This window comes from Aspergillus pseudonomiae (assembly GCF_009193645.1).
Source record: "Aspergillus pseudonomiae strain CBS 119388 unplaced genomic scaffold BDV37scaffold_28, whole genome shotgun sequence".
In the NCBI taxonomy this organism is placed as follows: Eukaryota; Fungi; Ascomycota; class Eurotiomycetes; order Eurotiales; family Aspergillaceae; genus Aspergillus; species Aspergillus pseudonomiae.
The window spans coordinates 257942-278903 of record NW_022476020.1 but is presented as its reverse complement, the minus strand read 5'-3'; the positions used below and the strand labels follow the sequence as shown (position 1 = coordinate 278903).

Below are 20962 nucleotides of genomic sequence, written 5' to 3'. Positions count from 1 at the left end.
TATTGATATATAACCAATTTTATCTAACGGGTAAGAAAATATAAAAAACAAAGCTGAACAGGGAAATTCAGACATTATGTATAGCATGTCCTGGTTTCGATCCAGGGACCTCCGGGTTATGAGCCCGGCGCTCTTCCCCTGAGCTAACATGCTCTGATTGATATATTTTGCCAGAAATATATGAGTCTTAAAGAAAGACAACTTTGAATGTCCTGCATTGCACGTCGGTTTCCCATATCTATTTAATCTGCCTCATCTGTCCGATAGAAGTTCACTTTGACGGAGGTTAGCCTTACAAGAATCAAACCAATTGGGTCTAGAAAAGACACTAAAATGGTCACTCAAGATAACACACATACTTGGAAAAAACAAAAAAACAAAGGGGCTCTGCTACTCATCAATCTTTTTCCCAATTGTAAACTCCAGGGCAAGACATTGCACATGTTCGTTACGAAAGATATCTAAGTATAATCATGCAATTACATATATGCTGCCTATGCTAATCATATCATCATCTGACATTTGTGCCCGCTATGGGGAAATAATAGCTGGAATCATAAATAAAAAGGCATATGTCGAACAGCTAATTGGTTACGAGTATCTATTTGACCCAACTATCAAAGAGATAGACAAGCTCCCTTATCGGGAATTTCATACAAAGAGAGTTGAAGATAAAGGAATAGATCCCAACGAAGAAATATTGGCGTAGTTTCCTGGCTTGTCATATTGGAAGACCCTCACAAGGCACATGGCGTAGGTCCATTATAGGTTTTTGAGATATATAAACAGCCGCCATCTCAGTAGAGGTCATTCATTCTTCCCGCTATTGTTATAACTCAGCTACCGAGGAGATATCGATGCACCAATACCAACAAATTCCCTGTGATGCGTATAGTGTCATACGGACGCTTTGTGTGATGAACACCTTTAGTCCCAGGTTTCAAAGTTACGATAGCGGAATAGGCAGGTGAAGTATAGCTGGCAATGTATAGATTCGATATGACATCTGATATATCTATCATAATGTAGAGAATAATCAATAGACCGGGCCAGGTGGGCCATAGTCACATACTAGAAGTAACGGCAGAGAAATCAATCGTAAAGGCCGCCATAAAAGGGGGGAGCCCGACACACAAAACGCCCAATGCTATGCAGAATTATCGATCCTAAACGCCGCTTCAGCCACCATGCGACCAAAACTCATCAGGATTTATTGCTACGCGAACAAGGAGTGGGTGTAAACGCTAGCCAACGTAAGTCGAGTTATGAAAATCGCTATCAACTGGTTGACGGGTTGCTGGTATAGACGCTCTCAAAGTCTATCCTCTCTAGCATCCCATTCACACGGTCAATTTCACGGGTGAGATCCTCCACGTTCATTGCCAGACTGCTGACATCGTCGAACTTGCGGCGTCGGTTCGCATCAGCGATCATTTCAGAGACGAAGAACTTCTGTTCCTCAAGAACAATAAGCCGCTCACGGAGCGACTTTTCTTCTGCTTCTAGTGCGGAAATGGCGCTGCTTGTGTCGCTAGCCAGGCTGCTGTTACTGCCACTTGCAGCCACACTACTATACTTAATAATAGACAAGGCAGAGCCTTGTCGTCGATGACCACTCGTCGAACCATTGTTAGGGCTGGGTGAGCTGGTAGGAGAGCTTGGTAGTCGGCCATTGAGCGTTGAATGTTTGAGAACTTTGGGCAGAGATTTTAAAGGAAGCATATGAAGATGGAGGAAGTTGCTGGCCTGCTGATATACAGCCTTCTGGAGACGTTGCTGTGCTGAAGATTCTGTAGGCAGGTCGCGTATGCGTCGAGCGGCGACATCATACTGGGCGAAGGAATCAATAAGTCGCTTGCGGATTTTGGACGCTTCAGCTATTTGAGCGGACGATGGTGGCCGTCTGGGGTCTCTAATGTACATGATTAGCATACAAACAGCATTTATATGGGTGGCAGATCACATACTGCAGTGCCGTTAATAGCTTTTGAAACTTAGGCAAAAGGATTCGAATGCCCCTCTCAAACTGTACCAGATTCTCATAAGCCCTTAAGTCTGGGGGTTTCCGCATGAGGTCGGCTTCGAAGTCTCGACGGTCAAATATCGTTGCCCTGCATTCTTTACAGAGTCTGACATCAATGTTCATTATGTCCATGTTACTGGACTTCTCTGTGGATGTTTTCGATACTGCAAGTTATCAGTAAAGGTTGTTTTAGCTACTAAGTGATAAACTTACAAGGGGTGATGCTCAGAGGTACTTCAGTAGAACACCCGGTGGCTGGGTCACCGCAGACAACTCGCCCGCAAGTTCTGCAATGATGCCTTCGAAAAGTATAGCTGGTAAAGTCTTGCTGACAAAATGGACATCTCAAGACGCTCGAGTCGTCCTGCCAGCTGACGACTGTTTGCTCAAGGGTCTTTCGTTGGTCATTCTGCCACGCTATGGACCAGATCTTACTTGTGTTCGACTGGATCTGTTCCACAGGCAAGCTAGCTAATAGCTGGGTGAGTCGTGTCAAACGCTTTTCTAGCCGGGATACTTCTAGGAAAGCCTTGTCGACTGTTTGTTTTCTCACAGATTTGAAATCGTCCGTTCGGTCCCTTATCAGGCCTGTAATTATTAGCAATTATAGAGCGACGCACACGCGGAACCCGGTTTACCATTGTGATCATTATACCCCTCCCTAGACTTATAACACGTTTCGCAAACCCTACACCATAAACCTCTTACCGGTTCATGTTGCGCCGACCTCGATAACTTCATCTGGTACATGGTGTGTTCCTCGCAAAATAGCTTCCCGCATTTTCGACAGTTGACACATCCATTGGTGGCATTAAGTCGCTTCCCGCACGACGGTTCCAGACAAACATCATATAGACCTCGTGTTTGCCAATGATCTTTTGTTATGATGTCGTCAGGGTCAAGTGGTTTCGGTAGTTCAGGGGCAGGCGCTTGGATGGATCCAGAAGGACGACTGGGGCCGGCGAAGGGTTGCAGATTGTCGTTCGACTCGAAAACATCTAGCCCCTTTAATTTCTGGTTCAAGACGGCAAGAGGCTGGAACCGTCTCGCTTTCTCCATCTGTATTTTGAACCAATCCTTGACTTCATCCTGTCGATCATCTTCTAAGTTCTGATGTACGTCATCAAGATGTCTGCGACTGTATTAACGGGGGGCGGGATAAAATCCGTGGAGTAGGTAATACCTATTCAACTGTAACAGTGTTACCTGTACGGCTGTCAGTAAGTCGCCTCGTGTTGAGAATAGATGTGAAGACTATGGACAAAGAGGAGCAAGTAAACATACCATCTCCTCACTGCAGATTGGACAAGCCAGTTGAGCTCCGGCAGCTGCCGGGGCGGCAGGAATCGAGGTACCGACATTATCAAGAGAGATGCGAGAGGTGAGATCTTGTGTTTCGGAGGAAAATTGGGAGGCAGAGGCCTGGGAGCTAAGGGAAACGCTGCTGGCGGTCGGTGATAAGAGCCTCGGTTTGGGTTGCGGAGACGGGGTTGAAGCCGATGGGGAGAGAGCGTTCGCGCTGCCTAGGATACGACCTCCACCCAACGTCCTCCGGGACATATTGGCTTAAATTAGTAGAGCATGGGAGGGAAATTCCGCGGAAAGCGGTAAGGAAGGAGATCTGGGCGGGAAAGTAAAAGAAAAGAAGAGTAAAGGGAATAGTGTAACAGCCGGCCGTTCATGCAGCGCAGCTTTGATGTTTCAGTTCTGGATCGAGGCGGAGCCTTGGGGATGCAGCAACGGAGGACAGCTGATCCAGGCTACCTAGGAGGGGCGGATCCCCCATGTGATGCCTGAGGCAAAAACACCCATGTATGCATGTACTTGCGGCGTACTCCGTACTGTACCAGGACATAGACTTGCCCTGAATTCTGAACAGTACACAATTTGCACGGTAGAACGTGGTCCCAAACTGTACTCGACTATACATGTCTAACATTTTGTATTGTATAGAACACTTTACAACATGAATTCTCCCATACATGCCAAAAGCATAGACTTCTATCCGCTCGCAGCAACAATAGTATATCTAAACAGCATACCCCCTAAAAATATCTAGAGAAGAATAATTAATTTAAACCTTCCTCTGCGCTTCTTGCGCAGACAACTTCTCCAGCTCCTCCTTGGCCTTACGAGCGGTTTCCCGCTTGAGCTGGTCCGGACGGCGCACGGCAATGTCCTTCGGGCGGAAATCACTGAACAGCGTCTTCAGTACATTCTCAATAATCCAGCAACCGGCGTAGTCAAAAATCATGAGGACGGTCAGCGTTAGCTTGAACTCTGTGCTAAACGGGACGAGGCGTAGCTTTTCGTTGAGCTCGGGAATGAACTCAGTGGCGCAGGAGAAGGCCATAGCCGATGCTCCCACCAAGCCCCAGTACATGGCCTTGTTCTCCCGGATGGACTCTCTGAAAGGACGGCCTTGGTAGTTGATAGAGAAGGTAGAGATCTGTTGGATGAGTTGAAGCAGGTAAATGGCGCTGTTGAGTAGGGATGGCTCGAACTCTCCCTCCAAATCGATGTCGGATTTTCTCCTGGGGAGTGTCAGCAAGATTCCTAGCATAATTCAGCCAAAGGGACATACGGTTCAATGGAATAGACGTAGTTTGACAAGTAGATCAGAGTCACAATGTGGATCGCAAACTGCCCAAGTACCGAGCCAATGATGTATACGTTGAAAATATTAGGCTGAGGGCGTTCTTTGGACAGACCTTCCACAGACTATAATATCAAGTTAGCATCGTATTGAGCATGTCGCTTGCGTGATTTCTTACCTTTGCGCGCGAAATTGAAAGGAAGCAGACACTCATCACCATGCCACTGATGGTCACCTGACCGTCGCCGAACTTAATTCCATCGAGGTAGATAACGCTCAGACTGTACGCACTGATCAAGCAATTCAGAGCAAGAATTTTGTACATCTGGATTGTCGCAACGAGCGTACAACGGCCTTGACGAAGGATATTGGGAATGGCGATAACATTGGCCAACTTGCTAGTGAAAGGCGCAGCAACCGATGCGTCTCCCAGTTTGATCGTGGGAGGTTCGCTGTCATCCAATTCCTGCTCCAACATGGAGCTGGTAAGCTTGTCTGCCAATCCAGCCGCCGCCGCAGAAGCTTGCTGCTGGCGCTGCTGTTGAGGAGTCAAATTAGCATTGGACTGCTGGAGTGCTTGCGCACCAGGCGATGTAATAGTTGGAATGCTGTCGGCTTGATTTTGAGTGTTTGCTACAGCAGCTGATCCTCTCTTCGCCGCTTCCCTTTCCATGGCTTTCTGATAGTGTGGGTTGGTGGGGCCAGGAGGATACAGGTGGGCAATTTGCAAAGGCACAGGCGGCGATGGCTGGTTGAAGCGCTGCATCATGGCGACCTGCTTCTCGTAAATTTCCTTCATCTTTGTCGTCCGGTAGTGCTCGGCAATCTTGGTAAGATCTTCAGGGGATCCATTCAGAAGTGCAACACCAACATGCGCTTGCTTCAAAGCCCCAACATCATTGGTGCCGTCACCACACATCAGAGTAGTATAACCAGCATCTTTGAGGCCGAGGAGAATGTCCTCCTTTTGTTTAGGAGAGACGCGAGCATATACCCATGTGTGACGTAGGAGCTCCGAGAAGGCCTTCTGACCTTTGAACTTAGCCAATGCGTAGCCAGTGATACAGATGTCTTTCGTCTTCAGAATCTCAGAGTCCAAGTTTTGAGTAGGATCCACATCACGGTTAAACTTGTCATCAATACTGCGCCAGACTAGTCTGGTTCCAGAGGTGTCGTGTTCGGGTGCGTCGAGAATCAGGACTTCACGATCTACGATCTCAACTTGGCGTGCGACATGAACGGCGGTCAATGGGTTATCGCCAGTAATCATTACAACGCGGTGGCTGCTCTCGTTCAACATGCGCACGGCCTTGATGGCATCTTCCTTCAAAGGGCATTGCAAGACAAGGAAACCAGCGAAGATCAGTTCTGATTCTACTTCCTCACGAGTATAGTTGTTGATGCGTCCCTGGGACAATTCGGCCTCATGAGAAAGATACTTATAGGCGAGAGCAAGAACACGAGCACCATTACGAGTGAAGTACTTGAACGTCTCTTCATAGTTGGGGGGTGCGTTCACAAGCATAGATCTGATAGTCTCCGGAGCACCTTTGACGCCAACAAAGGTTGACTTGTTCTTCTTGGATGATTTTCGATCATTAGTGATAACCGTTGCGATTGTGCTCTGACGCTTCAAAGCCGAAGAGAACTGGAATCGCCTCTTGACCTGAACTGATTCGGGGGAATGGGAAGGGTCGGCTGCCGATGCATTCTTGGGAGTCAAAGTATCGTTCCTGCCAAGGGTCCAACCGAGCCACTGTAAAGTAGCTTTCTCCATTGGATCACCAACGACTTCTCCTTCATCCAGTTTGACCAGAGCGTGGGCGCTCGCAAGGACAAGAGTTGTGTCAACTCCGATGTTGCCGCCTTTGGCAAGCTCGGTATGAGCGCCGTCCTTTTCGACCTTCGCGCTTTGATGACCTAAGGTAAGACCCGCAATACCATCGACGACGAGATCTTCTCCAGTCAATGTACCAGTTTTATCAAAGCAAGCCACATCGACACGTCCCGCGAAGGGGATCCGGAAGGGCTCAGTGCAGAAAATAGCAAACTTGCTCAGAGCAGCAAGACTTGTATTGACAGCAAGGCTGAGTTCCATGGGAAGCTCAGGAGGAACGACGCTGGTGATGATGAGGACACAATCAAGAAGCAACTTCGATCTCTTGCGGTCTTGTGCGACACCTTCTTGCCACACATACCATGAAGCGGCGAGGGCAAAAATGAGAAGGAACAGAATGAAAAGCAAGGCTTCCACATTGTTGGCCGAGACGCGTTCTGTCGAGTAGATCATAGTACGTACGAGGCTACCTTGGCTTGTTTCAAAGCCAGTCTTCACCACGATACCGATGGCGCCATTGTCAGGAGGAGAAGGAACCTTCGACGTGCTCTTCTCTGATTCCTCCAAGTTAGAGTTCGGATGAGTGATCTGCAAAACCTTGGTACCACCATGCACAAAGGCATTCTTGTCTAGACCATCCGGTTCAATCAAATCGTCCCCAGGTCTAAGTTGGATAGACTCCTTCAGGAGTGGAGTACTCTCTCCCGAGAGCATGGCTTCGTTGACGATAGCACTGCCTTCGACCAGAAGGATATCACAGGCCACTCCACTGTCTTCCTTAGTCCGACTCACTGACATTAGATCGCCGGGCAGAAGCTTGTCACTAGTGATCTCCTGCCATTTCCTCTCACGGTACACCCACACGTCGTAGGGTTTGATATTCATTCCTCGAAATTCACTAAGAGTCCTCTGACGCTGCCAAACTACGGTGCTCTCGAATGCAACCAGCATGAAGAGTGTGAACAGGGAGTAGTACCAATATTCATCCAGCATCCACAGTCCGACGCAGAAGATCTGGAAGACGAAGAAAGGCGCCACAGCATGCTCCTGGAAAAGCTCAATGAATCCCGGAACAGGAATGTCAAACTTGTTGTCCCCATAATGGTGCTGGATGCGCTCTACTTCGGCCTTGGACGGTAACCCCTGGTTCTCTTGGAAAACCTTGATGGCGGGCTTGGGTTCGGCATCAAGGACGTATGACAGGGGCCCAAAGCACCGACGTTCCGGATAATACAGGAACCGGCGCTTCTGGAACAAAAATGAGATTGTGATCTTTCCACCCATGGAATCGCGTATCAAAGGACATATTTCGGCCGACCCAGCGTTGGCCGCGGGAATCACTTTGATGAGCTGTGCAGAATCGATAGACTTTGTACTCGTTGCGGTGAACAGTGTTTGGATGTTGATATTCCATTTCGTCATCAACCAAAGGAGCGATTGAGCCGTGATAATCGATGCAAGCCAGACAAAAGTCCATTCTTGGCCTTGAATATAGGTATCATAGCGCTCAGGAGAGAGGTAGATGGACAAGAACGCAGGCCAGACGATTAAAAACGGCCAGACATAAGTGTGAAGCTGGACAGGAAGTGGGTTATGGAACGACGAATATTTGATCTGCGGATCATCTACGAGTTTTGCCCTATACGCTGGTTAGTCTGGAATTGCACTCGACAAGAGGCTATCACTAACATGGTGAGTACTCGAGTGACCACGACTCGGGTCAAACGACGCGAGGCTAGAAGATGAGACGGGAGATTCAGTAAACCATAGGAAAAGGTGAAGTAAGGCTGCCGATCTGTGCAGGTTGTTGCATTCGAAAGCAAAACGCCGTCAAGAAACGCCGCAAAGAAGCCACCTCGACACTATAATTTTCCTTCCGGAGGTTTCGCCGCTTAACTCTCAAGGTCCGTCGTCGCGCGTCGTCGATTGGCTGACGCCACGTGCCATGTACGGAACTGACATTTTCCAATCCGATGCAAGTACTAGCGAATCACGTTGAATTGATCCATGGGCAGCAACAGTTTCTATGATATGGACTCTGCTTTTCTATACCAAGTTTCAGAAGAATTTCAAGCAAGTTGAAGTTTTCATTTCATTTTTTTTATTTGTTTTTTTCTCTCTCTAAACTCTAGTGAATTCGTGTCATGAATTACAATTAATACTTTACATCTCATCGGATGATACATAGAATGATTTGTGCACGTTGACACCGTTCATAGGGTGCTGTTTAGGATTCAAATCCTCCTGACTGCTATTCCCACTGTGGGAAGTCTGGACTGTGGTGACGATCGCATGAGAGTCTTCGGGATCGATATCTGGTCTCCAGTACCTTGTTGCTGCCGCACGATCATTCTTGGACTGCAGCGTCCCGTTGCCGTTCATACTTGACAGAGGAACGCTACCGGTCGTTCTTTTTACACTATGGGTGGCACCATAGCTAGTTCCCCGGAACCAGCGGAAGAGCGGGCGGAGGGTGACGAGACTTCCTGCCGTTATACCAAGACCAGCTTCAACATTGGACCAGATTGAAATATCGGTTGTTGCATCTAAGTAGAGCTGTGGGTTAGCTGGGAGAGTCTTTTGGTTTCACGCAGGGATGACAGCGAGAACTCACAGAGGAATTCTCTGTCTTTATAGTGATGAAGGTAAGGAATGCGGACTATAACGGCAGCACTCGCACTAAACCCCAGACAATCAGCAATAGAACCAAAGGCAAAAGTATGCACCTATGGCAACTTAAACTTACATGCAACCCAAGCTTAGGATACCGGCCAAAGCAGCCTTTGTCTTCGTGTTCATTTGCAGGTTCCACACCAGGGCGATGGGCAACAGACCCAGGATAAAGTCGCAAAGTGTGGCGAAGACGCTGTAAACGTAGGCGATATCAATGAGGTGCTGAGTTTTCATACAAGTTCCCGAAGCTCCCGGCCTCATCCGCTGCCAGAAATACTCCACCGGTTGACATTGTAATGTCAACATAAACCAAAATACAAGGCCCACGACAGTTGAGACGCCAATGACGACCCAGAGGAGTATCGTATGCATTTTAGCGACCGTGAGGCGAAGAAGTGCCAATGCGATAGAAATCTTGGCAATTACACATGTGAAAACATAGCTTGTCTGGCCGAGCCACCACCACTGTATCGAGCGCGTCAGTCAAAGAAGAGGTTCAATCTGGGATTCCACGCACAAACAATGCGGCTTCAACATGTTCAGGCTCAAGGTCATCCAACTTCCGACCTATACCATAAACCGCACCTGTGATACCGCATAAGGCGAACAATATATTCAACGCCTGCGATTGAATTATAACATGGTTAGTTTAGTCCAACAAGGCATACTCCGGCAACCCAGTAAGCCAACCACATACCATCGCGAACACCATGAAAATATCATCCCACCCGAAGGCTTTTACCAACCTCAGCCGAACAAAACATCGCAGACAGACGGAGATGAAAGAAATCCCCAGAAAAATGATGGTGACGACAAAGATTTGTTCGCTGCGACCCTTGAATTCTACCATCGTGAAGCAAAGGCTTGATTAGATCAAGCAGGATGCATAATCTAGAAAGCCAAGGACATTTCCTAGGAGTAGTGGAAAGGATAACCACAAGGTTGAATGTAACTCAAGACATCATCCTTCCAACTGCGGGATACCATACATTATTAGGGGGGGGGGGATGAAACTGGGCCTCTGCGCTAAAAAAGCACGCTTTGACAATTACACTTTTACAGTCGCAGTGGCAAGCATGCGACTCCAGGGAGTTAGTTGCATCGAAAATGCCGGCTGGAGCCAACTCCAGGTGCCACTTCGTTGGGTGTGTGGGGATAGCGCCATTGTCATTTTCATTTTATTTGGCTCGAGAAGCAGCATGCGGTAGACTAGAACTTTAAACGTGCCTCATAGCCGGACTTTCCAGGACACTATTGGGAAGCGAGCCTCCTCAGTAAGCGCATGTTCGGAACTACAAGGATGACCTCGGCTGGTCTATTGTCTACTAGTCCTTAGTTTGGTTGCCCTAAGGCGCAGGGGTTGAGGCCCATGTACTCCGTAGGATGACATGACTCAAAGTGAGGAGAAAAAGCGATGCGAAATGGCTGACTAGGGTTCATCTGTCTTGGACAAGAATTATGGGCATTAACCACGGTACTTGAGTGGGCTTCTGCTTGTGATGGTCCATAGTTCCGACGATGGAATAAGTGGAGAGACGAAGGACACGGACGGCTTAGTGATAAATTGGAATTACCTAACATCGAAGGTGAAGGGGTTCATCAGTGGAGGCAAATACGGACTTGCGCGGAGCCATAGCCGTCGTAATATCCGCTCCGGCCCGATAATGTCCCAGTTCGCATGGCATCTCAAGAACCTCGCTCGAGCTTGGTTCAATTATGAGTGTTCTTCTCCCAATCTCAATTGTGAAAGATGCAGAGTTTGGCATCAATGCGCCTGCAAAAGTCCCTTACTCGGAGTACAAATATGGTCGGGACGTGCTTACAACAATCACATGGGTTACCATTGGCCACGAAGGAGTTTTATTCACAATATTACCTAAGGAGCCCATCTGCCAAGCGAAGCTAATCCAGTAGAGCCACCAAATACTCTTCCTTTTTAACTTCTTCATTCTTTTCTTTTCTTTTTTTTTTTTTTTTTTGGAGCATTCGTTGGCCGACAGCGACTCTCTCTCTTTTTGGTGACGAGTCAAGGCAAGAAAGAAATCCTGCTTCGATCACAAGCCTTTTTTGTTTCTTTTTTTTTTTTTTTTTTTCCCCCTCCTCGTGTGGATAGCTAAGCTATGCACATTCCAGACCGTGCTACAGGGCAGAGTGGGTGAGCAATCCATGGTTCAGATCCTAGCCCGTTTGCTATAAATGTAATGAATCTAATGATATCCAATTAATATACCGCCTAACGAGTCATGGGTTTGTCGGCAACGTCAGGAACATTTAACTTATGGAGCAAATAGGTTAAATCCCCTTTTACATTCTGAAGGATCTTCACATGCGTATTCCAATTTTCGTGTTTCGCCTCTCGTGGGATATCGAATACGAGAATCAAACTCTGCTGTGCATGGTACCCTAGTATTGAATGCTGATCGGAGGTCCAGATGAAGAAAGGCTCCGTAAATGGAATTGATCCTATCTTAAGATCGGCATGATAGACTTCATGGCTCGAAGTAAGTTGGTTGAAGCGGTGGCTATTAAGATTCTTCCATCATAGGGATCAGCACACACCGAAGACCAACTATAAACTATAAACCGCTAGCTGCCCCTTTTCAGCCTCCAGCGCGTCTACTTACTGTTAGTAGCACCATCGCTAAGTAGTGTGTGAGGATCGCTTGTTTCTAGACTATTCGCTAAACCTTGTTTTTCTTTCTCGGATAACCCGTTTGACTTTCCGTGAGTAAGAACAAAGCTAACCCTCACTGGCTCACTCAATCACCGGCGGTATAACTATACACATACACTTGCACTTTATACCCACAACGGCTTGGCAACTCACATGTCCACTAATCCTTTAAAAGCGACACCGCGGCGATAGGTTACATTCAAAGTAACATGGCACTGCATCCAAGCCGGAGTTCTACCAAGTTGGGCACTGGCGGCTTAGCCCCAAGTTGGTAGGGTCGAGTTCCCGCCCCACAGGACTCCGTAGTGGTATCCGGGAATCCACAGTAATTTATCTGCTTTGCCGATGGGATATTTTAGGCTGTTTAGCACATTCTTCGCCTGTGTCATTGCTCTACTCCGGAGTATGCTGTGCATAATAAGATCACAACAGGGCAAAAACGTGGTGCTGTAGATTCATTGCCACCCTCTCATTCACCCTTTCATTTGTGCATATACATCTGTGCACTACTAGCAATAGGTATGCACGGTGTTATACCTACATACCTAGTAGTGATTAAGAAACAGGACCTCTGCCAACTAACTACTAGATGTAAGCACAAGCTATAAGAAATCTCCTCCCCGAAGACATTATATGGAGTAGCACGATCTACTCCGGCCGATACTAGTGCCATGTTAAGCAATGTTGCTATTCGCTAGATTTGGCGAGAGGCCGCTGAGTGGTCTGTTTCATCGACCAAGAGAATTTTTATAGAGCGTGAACTGCATATCAATTATGCTATTTTAGGAATTGTTAGTGCAAATCCGCTGCCGGGAGCGGCTTCTGTCTTCCCCCTTTTCCTTAGCCTCTCCCACCGTTTCCACGCCGTTCAAGTTTCAACTGCCGCAGCGGGGAATGTTCGATTTGGGTACTCTTTTCCGCGGTGAAATGTACCCCGTAGCGAGCAGACCAGCAATGCTTGTTGACGGCGCCTTGTTGATCAAATCCTGCTGTGACGATCTGCTCCCAATCCGTAGCTAATGCTATCAGCTAGGTTCAGCTATCGCTCGAGTCTAATCTTGCCCTCAAGAGAAGAGCCGTCTTTCGGTATTCGATTCGGCAATACCTCCGCGAGTACCGAGTACATGCGCTTGATAGACTAGCTTAGCTTCCTTGTCGACTGTGTACGCTGGGCGTGAATGTTTCAGGCTATCTCAATCTGACACAGGCATCGTATCACGATCTTGCGTGACATGCATAAGGCTGGAGTCCGGTCTATGTCTCTTTTCCATTTATATCTGCACAGATGTCACCTCTGTGGGTTATTTTTAATTGGAAGAAACCGGTCAATTGTTTATGTGAAACTGACCGACAGTGACAAGCCATCCCGCCTAAACTCTATTTCAAAGAGATAAAGAATTTCTTATCTAACCGTCTTCCTCTTTTAGCCGGACCATCTCTGCTATACAACTCATTAAATCAGGCCGTCGAGGGAAGTGATCTGTCAGGGCATTCCTGGGGTCATTGTATATTGCGTTTTTGCCCAGCATGTCAGTTGACAGTGCCTTTGCGGCCAGTGCTCGACAACGCAAGGCCTGTCAGCATCTCCGAGACCGGGGTGGGGGGGAGGTTGTCATACGCATCTACGGAGTCCTCTTTTGAAGACCACAATGTTGCACCATTGTGAACTGTTGCTCTTCATATAACCGCCAAACTTCGGTCAATGACTGTCACCGTTGTGTTGAACTACCAGTAGACACATAGTGAAGCTTGTTATCCCTGTGTCCACTGCAGTGTCCCACATGGCGGCTCTCGGCCATGGTCCAAGACCAAACCCTAATGCAGGGACTAAACGCGAGATCGAGTCCCTCCGATGCACCAAGCTACCCCATCGATGATGCAGATGGTAGGCAGTGGGAGATGGTGGAACTCTGGTATTAACGACTACCAAAGGTTCCATTTACTGGTTACGAATACCATTGCTCAGGGCAACTCCAGTATCCAGGTACTTCTTGCAAATTGAAAAGTATAGCAGACATCGCATGTCGTTCTGTGTTAAATTGGACTACAGTGTCTAATACTAGGGCTTATGCATGGCGTCATAGCAAAACACAAGCCGTCTGTCTGAATCCGCTAAGTCACAATGGCGATCAAGAAAGGCAAAGGCAAGCCAGCACAGCAACATAATATGTAGTATTGTATGATATCTTTGAATAATATGATGAGCTCTTTAATAAAGCAACTGTGTCCTGAATAGAGGTCCTGCTCGCTTCTGAAATCAGGTATGTATAGTCACCTATATACATGTTTAGAGCATCATGCGATGAAATATTATGCACTAGAAATGGTTCTGAATGAACGGAAACAACGCCAATGGTCATCTTTAGATCTACCACTTGGCGTCCGGCTGCTCCTGGAACTTCTGAAGAATGGAAACGATGTTCTCCAGAGCTTTCACCTCGCGGGCCAACTGCTCTTGGATCTTCGCCTTGACCTCGTCGGAGACAGAGGTGCTGGAGGCCAGGGACTTGTAGAAGCTCTCGTTGTCAGGGGCAGCACCCATGGCCAGGTTAAAGACCGGCTTTATAGCCCAACCATGGTGCTTACTGAGGGTAACGCCGTAGGCTCCACGGAAGGAGTCAGCGAGCTTCTCGGAGGTGTTGTCGACGTGGCGGCGGAGGGATTGGGCTGTGAAGTCAAGACCCCTATTTTGTTTCGACGTGGTTAGCTAATTGCACAGTTACAACCATTCCATATATTCGAAACATCCATGAGTGGAGACGTTTCAACCCCCTGATAACCACCCTAGAAGAGTTGAGAGCAACGATCAGTCCATACCTAACAAGCCAGAGCAGACCCTCAGAGGCAATGTGCTTCTTGGTCTTCAGCTCATTCACAGAGAGAGACTGGACAGTCTCAGACTCGGCGGGGGCAGCCAGCTGCCGGTCTTTGAGTTTCTATACTGAAGTTAGGTCTTCCTGCAGTTGAAGGTGGGGTAAAGATTCTCGGACCTTGACATTTCCAAGGAGGTCGCTCTTAACGGGGTAGAAAGCCTTAGATCCGAGCACATCTAAATATCGTCAGAATTGGACAGATTCCAGGGTCAAGTCAGTTCAATTTCGTACCGAACAAGGTAGTCAGGGATTCGGCAGCTTCAAGGAACTCGGTGGTAGAAATGGAGTTGTCTGCGCCAACGGGAACATCGGCGAAGGACCTCTTAAGGCCGTCAAACCAGGTCTGGGAAGCCATTTTGAATTGTAGTGTACGAGAAGAGAAATGAGAGAAGAGAGCAAGAAACAACGGAGCAGAGTAGAGAGAAAGGAGGCAGTTTGAGGGGCACCAGCTGTTATGTCTACCTGTCACACCGCCGTTAGCGGGACAATGGCCACGCAAGCGGCAAGGCCAATCAGCGGGTCCAGACTCTGGCCCCCTGATTTACATCTGCAAACGAATCAAACAGCACAAACAAAGCAAACGGGTGACCAGGGCTGAAGAACAACGACGTCATCGCCTGAAGTCCACCTTTAGAACTGGGACTGATCGATCGGTTCCTGATTGCACATCGCCTCTGTGGATCTTGATAGGCCCTGGGGCTAATCAAGCTAATTTGTCTAATGTTATATAAAATATCTCCCCTTATATTCACATCTGATGTTTGTGGAGGCGTGCAATGAGCACTCAATACCCCCTAGTTCAGCATGCTGGCGACACAATGGAGACCAACCTACACACCGCATTTTATGACCGCCACCATGGCCTGGAACCGGAGTTCTATACATCTGAGAAATTGGTAGGGGTATCATCATTCTATACACTGTCAGAAAAACTAACCAGTGTTAAAGCGTTATGCATCTGCCAATCATGTCCATGTAACCACCAGACGATTCTTTATCGGGCCAATCCCCAAAGGCTGGCTGCAAAACCATCGCAAATCATGGTATAAAACGCGACTTAGATTCAAGAATTACTCCTCCAAAACCGTTACTTTTCGGGCGGAAACCGATATTGCACAGTACTCGCAGGACCCTGCGGAGTTATCTCCAGAATTGACAAAGAACGATGAGCCAGAGGATACTATAGAGGGTGAACAGGAAGAGGACTCCAGTGAGCAGGAGGCTGGTGGTAATAAAGCCCTCAGGACTTTAAGTGAACCGCTAGGGGAAACCACTGAAGCGCCCTCTTCCCATACCTCTGCCACACCCGGCCCCTCAATGTTGGTCCCAGAGAGGCACAACCAGACTCCAGCTAGCACAGCGACAGATGCGCAATCTTACATAACAGCAAGAGAGGTCGCCGCCAGCCCAGATAGCATACAGCAGACCTCGGGTGACCACAGCAGTGGGGAGACCATCAGACCACTGAGCAAACCAACATCAAGGACCGTGAGTCAGTATGAGGCCAGTCAGTCAAGCCCCATGGCATCGCAAAGTGAGCTTGGATCTACGACCCCGTTGCTAAGATCTAGGTCGCTGCTCAAAGGGAAAGGACGAATTACTAGAGCACTCTCAACACCGGACCCTGAAACTCAGGAAATTGAAAGTACCGGAGACCTTGGCGATGAACGGCTTCGTTTCCACAAACGAGCCATAAAATACAATGATAATCTTTTGGATAGACAGCAAAGACTCCGATCTCGAATTTCAAGGACACATAACCTGGTCTCAGGAACGTTGTCCCGTCGGCGCAAAGTAAAAGCAGGCGAGATTATCAAGGCTGAAAGGATGCTTGTTCGGATCGAGGAGACGGAGCATGAACTTCCAGAAGACTATGGTGAGAATGACAGCTGGAGGATGGAAACTAGAGTTGCCGATAATTGGAGGGAGTTCTTGGTGGTTCTTCGAGCGACGTCTGATGAGGATGCGCCGTTTACTCTCCAGATGTATAAGACGCGCGTTATCCCCGAGATCCAGAGACACAACACTAAGGCGAAACCTTACCATGAGATCTTGTTAGGTCGCAAGAAGGTAAATTTGAACCTGTACTCTTCTCTGGATAAGACTGTTGTGATCTGGGGTCCCTGCAAGCATGGCACAAAGATCTACATCATACGACCTAAATCTACGGCGCACGCTGTTGAATGGTACACGTCTCTAGGTTACGCGTTAGGAAGACGCCGGGCGTCTTCACTATCAATTAATGTACCAGACCTTGGGGTGTCGCTTACATTTGAAAACCCTTTCAAGCAATTGGAAGCGCGTCTCGAGGCGAATGAGAGAAGTGGAATACTTTCTCGTTCTACCCCGCAGAAGGCAGCAGCAGCAGAGATCATTATACGTGGTTGCTTTGAATTGTTGGATAAACATCCTGAATGGACCGATGTACTGCAGAAATGGTCTAAAACTGAGAGAATGGGCCTTGCTTGGAAGCGATACGATCGTTTGGAATGGGTCCACGGCATCAATGAGGAAAGAATGTACGGAACCTTAGCGATGCAAAGGACTCACGAGCTCGAGCTCCGACCGCGACAACACTATCGTACGCATGTACATAATGATGACAAGAGGGACGAAGAACCAGAACCAGTGGAGGGCTTTCTGATTCGCCTTACATCACAAAGAGGTGTGCACCAGCGCATGAACAAAATGTTCTTCAAGCGCCTATATTGCTTCACTCAAGACCACTATTTATTTTTCTGCAGACCCGCAAAGTCCCTGCCACCAGCTCCCCCAAGACTTTATGCAGATGATTCAAATATCCCATCAACGCAAGACATTCTGAATGAAATGCCACTCTCATACGATGTTGATCCGTTTCCAATACAGAACGGAGAGATAACTTGGCTCTCAAGTGGCAACAAGGAGCACATAAAGAGACACGATGAGGAAGCATTTGCACAGCTTCGCAGGAATCTCCACAATCTGACCAATGCTGATGGCCACATCGATATCTGTCGAGTGCAGGAAGTGCGTGATGTGCAGCGTAACAGTTGCCCTGCCGACCGAAATATCCGGGAAGGGCCAGATGTTGAGTTCAATCCCGAAGCGAGAGACACTCGGCGAGATGATGGCGCAACTCAGAAGTTCGACGACGATAAAACATTTGAGATGCTTCTAGATAATGACCTTGTTGTCCGGTTTCAGGCGTACGACGAGGGGACTAAGAATGAATGGATGAAGAGGCTTGATGCCCTTGTGAAATACTGGAAAGCACGGTGTGCAGCTGATGCGGCGGAGCTCAAACTCTTGCGACAGCGCAACCTAGAGATACTTGATATTGACGAAGAGATGGAGTCTGTGGTAGGACAATTCGCCAAAAAGTGGGAGGTTAGACGGGCAGAAGCATCACCTTTGTTACACAATATGTGTGCTTTGACTGGCTGTCGAACAATCAAAGTAGGTCCCATATGCGTTTTTTGGGTAATCAATGATACTGATATTGCCCAGATGTCTGGTCAGCTCTTTCGGAAACCACGGCGGCACTCAACATTCAAACGATGTAACGTCATTCTTACCGACGGAAAATTGTTGATTTTCCGGTCTTCGTTGAGGAAGCGCAATGGTGTTGAAATCCCTCATGTCCATTCTAACCTTGAAGCAACTATAGATCTAAGCGACTGCTATGTTTACTCGGGACTGTTGACAGAGTCCGATCTGCTCTATACCAACCAAACTTTCGATAGCAATCGCCCAAGCCATCGCACCTTACCCCGGGCTTATCTTTCTACAGACGCTTATACGAGCAGTGATGAAGACACGGCCATTACCTTCGTGGTTTGGCAGCCTCTGCGCAAGAACCTCTTTCGAGCACACGAGCAAGAGGAGAAAGGCCAAACAAAGCAGACATTGAAGCACGTTTCCAAGCTGGGTGTCCATGGGCGAACTGCGGTGTTTAAAGCACGGAGCCGGATAGACAAAGATCGCTGGGTCATGAGCATTGTATCCGAGATTGATCGGCTGCAAGAAAGCAAACCGGAAGATGTTCGAGTAATTGCAACACACGGTTAATACTTGAGCTCACTGGATGAGTCACTGCTCCTAGTCCGATAAATCGGGGTCTGTTGCTCAACTCATTGCGTGCTTCTTACGCTCATTGCCCTAAATGTTCCCCACATCTTCTACGTATTCATACACGTCTTTATAATAATACAAAAGCTCTATGTACAGTACAGCATATACCCATAATGGCAAGAAGTAGAAGCCTCTATGATAGAACAGGCCGCTCCAACTTGACCGCTTCCTTCGACACGCGATCCCTTACCTCGTGACGATAATTATCCCCTAACTTGCGCTCATCGTCACCCTCAACAAGCCCCTGCTCCCAGTCCGTCCATTTAAGCATCCTAAACCGCGGATACATCACAGCCATCACCCTTCCCGTGATCAGACTAAGACTCACAGGTCCATAAGTATTACTATCAAGCGACCTCTTCGGGTCCGCCGCATCACCCTCCAACCAAACATGATTAAACGGCACAATCTGCGAGGGCTTCATACAAGGGTCGCGGGTTGTGATCCGATCCCCTGGAAGCCCAACCACACGTTTGATAGCAATATGGCCCGGGTTAGCCGGCGACCTAGAAAAAAAACAACAGTCAATAACCACCGCAGCCATAAAAGAAACCCATACAGATCCGAGCAGAAACATACCGGAATGTAACAACCATCCCCCTCTCCAACCTCCTCGTCCGCTCCCAGGGCCACCCAGCCCCGCCCCACGGCCACATATTCACAAGCACCATATCGCGCTTCGTATGCATCTGCTCATAGTCCTCATTGAGGTAGGGCGTCATTGACGGCCCGCTAACCCACATGACCCCCAGGACATGCTCGGAGAAGAAGAGCCCAATCGGGACTATGGGCGCTAATATGCGGAGAACACGGAAGCCTGTGCGGACAGAAACGGGCAGGGCCGCATAGCGGCTTCGGAAGTAGGAGAACGGGGAGAATGGCTTGCGAGGTGGTTCCGGGGCAGGTTGAGCGGCTTGGGGTGCGGTAGAGGGTGCGGCAGAGGATGGAGACGGGGTGGGCGAGGGTGATGGTCGGGGTTGTGATCGCAGTTTTGCAGCTTCTGGTGTGAGCACTTGAAATCTGGGGCCCGGAGGCTTTTGGGATGAGCTTGACATGTCTGCTTTTCTTTTCTCTCTTTTTTGCTACCGCGGGTCAGGATGATGGCGTCATGGGCGGCGTAGTGCGGGGTTTGTGGGTTAAATATCGTTGGAGGGCTAGTTGTGCTTTTTTAGGTATATCATACCTTATTTAATAGTCAGTTGCCATGGAGCTGTGGTGCAACTACACGAAGTTGATATAGAATTGATGATGATATCGGGGAGCTTCTGTTTGCAGTGTTTGCAGTGTTTGAATCCATCCCTGGCGTCATGGCTTTGATTGTTGCAACTTGCAAGCGAGACAACATTCGAGGTAACTGAGCTTTTCAATGTATTCTATATCGATTCCTGGCTTAAACTACTTGAATTGCTTAAATTACTCTTGGGTTATGTGATTCCTTCGCTTCGTATGTCTTTCCAGCCCACAAGAGGGGCTGGAAGTCCCTCGTATGATGTAGGGCAACACAAACAGTATCATGAACTCCTCCTTTGACCTGTCAATGATTCCTATAGCCCAGTGTACTTACATCTGGGAACTCAGATTGTCTAATGCTATGCTGAACCGGGGTCCGGGGAACTCGGTTCATGGCTATCCTTTGCACTGTATCACGCGTTTCGCCCTGAAGCGCTATAAATCTTAACAGGCTCTGCTATATAGAGGGCCGTGTGTATTGTATATAACATGCTTGCGTGAGGTTCTCTTGGTGGGAGTAAAGGGTAGTTAGGGCTTATGAGGAAGATAATGAACATGTGGGGGTGAGAGCAGATGCCCTACAAATAGAATCGGATTGCCTAGCAATGCCAATATTACACAACCTACAGTGGCCCCGAATAACAACCCAAACAATAACTCATGATATTCCAAAGGCCTGATCCCATCGAGTGTTGCTATAGCATGGCGAAGTATAGGTAACTATCAACGAATTCAATCATCTGGCCCGTAGTGACACGACAAGGCCATGATTGCGGGAAGTTATAGCGGCAATGGGTACCGTAACTTGGGGAGGTTCTCAAGCTAGCATGAATTATTAGTATTAACTATCCAGCTAATCCGGACGTGGCTCAGGCGTACGTGACTTGTCTTGTATCCATCTTCACTGCCTTTCCCCGTGCACCATACTTGAACGGTGATTCGG

The 20962-nt window shown here is 48.1% G+C and overlaps 6 protein-coding genes and 1 non-coding gene across 7 annotated transcripts; 1 reads left to right on the top strand and 6 right to left on the bottom strand.

Annotated features, from left to right (window-relative positions):
- Positions 1-81: 81 nt before the first annotated feature.
- Positions 82-153, bottom strand: BDV37DRAFT_t97. Its single transcript has one exon. It is a non-coding gene; the product is annotated as a tRNA-Met (tRNA).
- A 727-nt stretch (positions 154-880) lies between these two features.
- On the bottom strand, positions 881-3843 carry BDV37DRAFT_246890 (putative vacuolar segregation protein (Pep7)). The gene is made up of 6 exons (XM_032081812.1): positions 3308-3843; positions 3207-3229; positions 2662-3155; positions 2237-2611; positions 1968-2187; positions 881-1912 (listed from the first exon to the last, which is right to left on the bottom strand). Exons 1-6 carry the CDS (start codon positions 3581-3583, stop codon positions 1279-1281), a joined length of 2022 nt encoding a protein of 673 aa, XP_031942086.1. The 5' UTR covers positions 3584-3843; the 3' UTR covers positions 881-1278.
- Positions 3844-3916: 73 nt separating this feature from the next.
- Positions 3917-8320, bottom strand: BDV37DRAFT_246889 (ion-transporting P-type ATPase SPF1). Its single transcript, XM_032081811.1, has 4 exons — positions 8146-8320; positions 4798-8095; positions 4608-4744; positions 3917-4557 (listed from the first exon to the last, which is right to left on the bottom strand). Coding segments are annotated over exons 1-4 (3897 nt in total). The 5' UTR covers positions 8148-8320; the 3' UTR covers positions 3917-4097.
- Positions 8321-8612: 292 nt separating this feature from the next.
- On the bottom strand, positions 8613-10547 carry BDV37DRAFT_246887 (putative integral membrane protein). Its single transcript, XM_032081810.1, has 5 exons — positions 9827-10547; positions 9647-9751; positions 9203-9594; positions 9071-9135; positions 8613-9002 (listed from the first exon to the last, which is right to left on the bottom strand). The coding sequence occupies exons 1-5, from the start codon at positions 9977-9979 to the stop codon at positions 8620-8622; spliced, it is 1098 nt and encodes a 365-aa protein (XP_031942084.1). The 5' UTR covers positions 9980-10547; the 3' UTR covers positions 8613-8619.
- A 3229-nt stretch (positions 10548-13776) lies between these two features.
- Positions 13777-15243, bottom strand: BDV37DRAFT_246883 (GLTP domain-containing protein). Its single transcript, XM_032081809.1, has 4 exons — positions 14908-15243; positions 14794-14852; positions 14621-14739; positions 13777-14487 (listed from the first exon to the last, which is right to left on the bottom strand). The coding sequence occupies exons 1-4, from the start codon at positions 15029-15031 to the stop codon at positions 14172-14174; spliced, it is 618 nt and encodes a 205-aa protein (XP_031942083.1). The 5' UTR covers positions 15032-15243; the 3' UTR covers positions 13777-14171.
- A 114-nt stretch (positions 15244-15357) lies between these two features.
- BDV37DRAFT_105871 (sporulation-specific 71 family protein) lies at positions 15358-18883 on the top strand. The gene is made up of 3 exons (XM_032078263.1): positions 15358-15572; positions 15625-18114; positions 18166-18883. The coding sequence occupies exons 1-3, from the start codon at positions 15453-15455 to the stop codon at positions 18724-18726; spliced, it is 3171 nt and encodes a 1056-aa protein (XP_031942082.1). The 5' UTR covers positions 15358-15452; the 3' UTR covers positions 18727-18883.
- Position 18884: 1 nt separating this feature from the next.
- BDV37DRAFT_105863 (putative mitochondrial inner membrane protease subunit Imp2) lies at positions 18885-19994 on the bottom strand. Its single transcript, XM_032078262.1, has 2 exons — positions 19369-19994; positions 18885-19295 (listed from the first exon to the last, which is right to left on the bottom strand). The coding sequence occupies exons 1-2, from the start codon at positions 19842-19844 to the stop codon at positions 18923-18925; spliced, it is 849 nt and encodes a 282-aa protein (XP_031942081.1). The 5' UTR covers positions 19845-19994; the 3' UTR covers positions 18885-18922.
- Positions 19995-20962: the final 968 nt, after the last annotated feature.